The sequence below is a fragment of the Camellia sinensis genome, chromosome 4 (assembly GCF_055761805.1).
Source record: "Camellia sinensis isolate YWXY chromosome 4, ASM5576180v1, whole genome shotgun sequence".
NCBI lineage: Eukaryota > Viridiplantae > Streptophyta > Magnoliopsida > Ericales > Theaceae > Camellia > Camellia sinensis.
This window is the reverse complement of record NC_138964.1, coordinates 204092057-204097676: the sequence shown is the minus strand read 5'-3', so window position 1 is coordinate 204097676 and position 5620 is coordinate 204092057. Positions and strand designations below refer to the sequence as shown.

General features: G+C 38.4%; 1 protein-coding gene across 1 annotated transcript; it reads right to left on the bottom strand.

Moving 5' to 3' along the window:
• Positions 1-2691: 2691 nt before the first annotated feature.
• LOC145824388 (uncharacterized) lies at positions 2692-3600 on the bottom strand. Its single transcript, XM_082924033.1, has one exon. It carries the CDS (start codon positions 3598-3600, stop codon positions 2692-2694), a length of 909 nt encoding a protein of 302 aa, XP_082780159.1.
• Between the last annotated feature and the right edge of the window lie 2020 nt (positions 3601-5620).

The following is a 5620-nucleotide window of genomic DNA, read 5'->3' as shown; positions in this document are numbered from 1 at the left end:
AATAGGGACTTTCTTTGCGGTTCAAACTCTGTGATTCGTAAAATCCATGCCATTAGTTGGGATACTGTGACCAAACCTAAAAACTTTGGAGGTTTGGGCATTAGGCAATCCAACCTTGTTAACTGTGTTGTAATGGCTAAATTAGGTTGGCGTTTGCAACGCGATAAAGTAGCCTTGTGGGTCAAAGTTCTTGGTGCCAAGTACAACAATCCCAACCTTAGAACTAATAGAACTTCACCGACTTGGAGAGGTATCCAAAAGGCAACAGTATAATCGAAAAAGGAACCAAAATCCTTCTTAGGAATGGCTTAACCACACTTTTTGGCTGCATAACTGGTTAGGCATTGGTATTCTTAGGAATCTTATTTTTGGTCCACTCACTAGGGACGAAGATTCTTTGAAAATCAGTGATTGTTGGTGTAATAATTCATGGGACCTCTCCATAATCTCATTTGTTCTCCCTTCCTTCATTGGGAACAAGATCAAAAGTATCACTCTCCCTTGGTTTCCTTCAGGTGACGATCAAGCCGTTTGGAACTTTTCTATAAATGGCGATTTTCAATCTAAATCTGCCTACCTCCTTACAAAAAATTTCACCACGTCACCCCCTTTGTCTAATTGGGATTGGATCTGGCACATCTATGCTAGTGAATAACCCACTTTCTTTGGTTATGTCTTCATCAACGTATCATCACCAAATCCTTTCCCTTATGTCAAAACATCACTACTGATAATACCTGCTTTCTTTGTTCGCTTGCACCCGAAACCACTTGTCACATTCTTAGAGATTGCCCAATCTCAAAAGATCACTGGAACTCCATTGGGATTCCTTCACTGCTCAAGGACTCTTTCAACCTTGTCTTCATGGATTGGATTTGCACAAATTGTCAATCTATAGAACCCTATCCCATTAATGTTGCTTGGTTCATTATTTTCCGAATTGTCTATTGGTCCCTCTGGAAAGCTAGAAATTCTTATTGTTTTTCTCTAAACAACCCCACCCCTTTCAACCCTTCACTTGTCACTGCCTTGGCTCTTGAATGACAGCATACCTCCAATCCATTCGAACCTATTCAAACAAAATCCACCCATCTTATCTCTTGGCATCCTCTTCATCTTTGCAACTACAAGTTAAACACTGATAGTTCAACCAAGGGTTGTCCTGGGCTTGCACCTGGAAGAGGAATTATCCAAGATAAATGGGGTCAATGGGTTATGGATTTTTGCAGAAACATAGGAACTGCTTCAAGTTTAGAAGCCGAATTTTGGACACTCAGAGATGGCATAAATTTGGCTCTTGATAAAGGCTACAGAAACATTGAAGTGGAAACTGACTCCTTACTTGTCAAACAACTCATTGTGGGTCAAGAAAATGCTAACCATCACTTGAGTAATTTAATTCATGATTGCAGGTTCCTATTAGAGCGGCTGGGAGTCCAGGTGATTAATCATATCTATCGCGAAGGGAATAGCTATACGGATATTCTAGCAAATCAAGCCTCTCCTATAGTCGATAGCTTACATATTTTTGACTTTGCTCCGCCATGTATTGCTAATCAACTATATGATGATGCTCGCAGGATTAGTTATCCCAGAACTTTGTATTACTCTATTTAATCTATCTATTAGTTCCAGTTTACTAGAAAAAAAAAAAAAAGAAAAAAAAAGAAAAAGAATCCCTCGATCAATTACGAACAAATTTAATTTATTCAGTTATAAGAAGCCCTAGTCTTAAACTGAGCCGGCCCGGTTTAATTACAAGACAAAGGCGTGCTTAATATTCCTACTGAACGGCCCAATTCAGGATGGGTCATTTCTGCTACAGAAACATATATAAATATTAATGGGCTTTCACATGAAACTATTTGCACTAATGACTAAAGTGTGTAACACGTCATAGCATAAATTAAATATGATAAGAAAGTATAATAATTTTACTATTCTTGCTCTAAAAAAGATTTAATTTTACTAGGATGATTTGGGACCTAAACTAATTCTCACTAGATTTTATTCTGCCAATAAGTTATCCAAAAAAATATATATATTTTTTTAAAATGTGTATTATGAATCATAATAAATCTAATCCACATATTTACTATTTCATGTCTACTTCTCTGAATGTGTGTAGTATTATTTATTTTATTTGGTGGTTGTTTTGAACTAGCAATGGATTAAAAAAACTTGAAAGAATTTATAGTGAATCAAACAGTTTCACAATTTTGTTGCATTCATCAATTTCACAATTATAGCATTTACATCACCATTGACTTCAAACCCAAAAAAAATTAAAGTAGATGTACAGTGTACAAATTTACATAGCTGATATTCAAGTTAAATATTCCTTGAATTTTTCATGAAATTAAAAAGAAATAATAATAATAATAATAATAATAATAAATCTAAATGCACAAGTCACAATCATCAGGTAAAAAAACATCAACAAAGTTACAAGGCACCCACCCAGCTGATCGCAACAATCAAAATAGTCTATTAAAAAAAAAAAAAAAAAAATCCCATCAAATATGTATGTATGCACACACTCACACACTCTCAAAATATTTAAAAATACTAATGCATAAAATCTGATGATAATCAGATTCTGTACACGTCAAATAATTGTAAAACTTTATGAACAAAATGGAAAGGAATTCGGATTACTAGAGTTGCTGTCGCTGTCGGTATTGCCGGAGATCAGATATTAATCTTGGCGTCATTGGTGAACGTCATTGGCCTTGTAACCGTCGGATGTGGTGACACAACTCCAACCGCATTGTAGACTAGCGACCTACCACCGTCATCGATCGCCACGTGTGCAATCCCGCCATCCTCCAATCCCATTCCATTGATTCCCCTGCATTCCTCCGCACTGAATCCCAATTTGTGTTCCGGCAATGCCGCCGGGACAAAATTGTACACCGGATGCTCCCGGTAAACAATTCCCGGCACCACTCTTACAGCCTGCATTCCATAGGGTCCAACTCCAACTCCACCCTGATACCCACCGGCCATCACCGGTAACCGGTAAACCAGTTGCCCCGCTCCTCCTCCTTCCACACGTGAGAAAGTCTCGTAACCCTGAATCGGTGCTCCATTTGGCATATTCGACGCGGGAAAATCGGGTTGAATGATCTCGGATTTCGGAGTTGAATGCGATTGAAACTCGTCATCGAATCCGAACAAGAAGTCCGGGTTCAACGGCGCCGATTTCAGCGGGGGGGTCGAGGAGAAGAGAAAGAGGCGGAGCCGAGCCGGCTTGGATGATGGTGATGATAGGGTGTGGATGCGGTCGTACTCGGCCATCATGTGCTCGAGATCGTCATCGTTGATGACGGAGACCAGAGCGTCGAGATCTTCACCAGGTAACTGATACTTCAAGGAGATTGCGGCGGAATTGGAGAGGGAGATCAACTTGGAGAGAATGTCGGAGAACTTGATGCGGCGGTGCAGGGCCAGGATTTTGGTTTCGCCACCGACGTAGGTCAGTTGGTGGTCGTGAGGCCTCTGTTGAATCTTGCCTCCGTAACTGCACATTAACTTCACTTTGTAGTTCGATTTTGAGTCAACTTCATTACCAGAATTCGCGCCTTTCTGGTTCTCCATGGAGAGAGAGAGAGAGAGAGAGAGAGAGAGAGAGATTCTACGGGGAAAGAAAGGTTCGTCCTATTGACTCTACGGATTCGATCAAGCTAGATTTGTATACAACTTGTATATATCAAGGGTTTGGTTTGGATTATCTTCCCATGGTCATTCACTCAGCAGTCTTGCTGGGTCCAGTAGCCCATCTCAAATAATTTATGTTTATAACAAAATTAAATTAATTGAATATTGGTCATTTATAAATTATAAAATATTTGTACTACAAATTGAATTTTTTTTGGTCACCAAGCACAGAAATAGATTTGCATCGTTCACACGAGAGTTGCATTACTATGAAAATGTATATTTTTTTTTTACTACTATTCCATTGAAATGTAATTTTTCTATTATATAATTAAAGAAAAATGTTTGGAAGCACTAATTTAGCACACCACCAATTCACTCCTAAGAGCATCTCCAATGGTAAATGATATAATAGCATTGTTATTGATATAATTTGACAATGAATAGTAGAAAATGGTAGAAATAGTAAAATTATAGTAATGGTGCTCTAATAGTCAGATGCCATTTTGATAGAATCAAACACCGGGCGATCGTCCCAAACATACCAATTTCTGGGTGTGGAATGGCTGCTGTGCAGGGGCACAACAACCACCTTGGCTGACACTTTGGTATGAGTTTAAGTACAATTTGCTATCTTTGAGAGATATTGATTACTGACTTGATCGTCAAAGTGCCCATGGATGGACGAACCATCACCGGATTTTCATCTTCTTGTGCAGGTTGTTGGGCTTAATCTATTCTGTCGGTACTCTCTAGCTGAGTTCTCTTTTTTGGTTGTGTGGTCGGAAATCAACTCCCCAAATTTGGCACCATCTGTGGGAACTTAAGGAGAATAGATAGCCAATAGCAGACAGGAAGAAAAGATTGGAGACAACATCCACAGTGAGAGTGGTGAACATGCAGATCCAAACGTCGGGGAGGAAAACCGTAATAAAGGAGTACAGGATCTGAATCCTGGCGAGAAGAACATTGGCAAAGAGGTTGATGCCCCAAAGAAAGCTGGCCGAAATGTGTATTACAACGAAAGCGACATCTAGGTATGGAAGGATAGATGCTTGAGGAGGAACGGCGAAATGAAAGAGATGGCAAATAAGTTGGCAGACCTACAGTCGATTGTCAACTTCATGATGCAAAACAACGTGATGCAACCACCGGTCCCGTTGTAGGACATGCATTTCGATAATCCAAACTGTTCACATTTTAGAATATGTCAAGTAGAACATGCCTGCAAAAAATTAAGTTAATCAGATGTCGTTTATCCATTTATCCACTGGCATCTGTATCTACAAAAATAAATAATAATTGTGATTCAAAATATTAAAATGAATACAAATGTGAGTTGATGAAAGGGTTAATGATATCTGATTAACTTGATTTTTTGCAAACATGTTCTACTTGATGCATTCTAAAATGTGAACGGTTTGGATTATCGAAATGGGTTATTTCGTTGCACAACAGTGGCTGTTGTGCCCCCTGCACAACATCCACCCCACACTCCCAATTTCTATGTTTGGTTCTGTAAAATGGCAATTTTGTAAAAATTTATCTTTTTTGATGAAAGGAATGGAAGTTTTGCCTGAGTTAGCACATATAGCAGCTACCAAAATTTGTGTCAAATTTGGCACAAGTTTTGGCATTTACCGAATTTGGCGGCTTGGCACCATTGGAGTATCATTTTCTTCTTCAATTGCCAAATTATTGCACTAGCAACTCCAATGACAAATCATTGGAGATACTCTAATCATATGGAATGGACCTTGTGAAAGAATAGGTCTACACACCTCTTTCTATCTCTCTTTTTCACGTTATTAGGGATAGATTATGAGTGTTATATTGATGGTATGTAGTATGGTTGATAATTGAATTTTATTTGTGTTAGAAAGTAAACAAAAATATGATGATAATTAACTAATTTTTAACACAAATATTATTATACATGTGATTATTTATGTTCAATCAT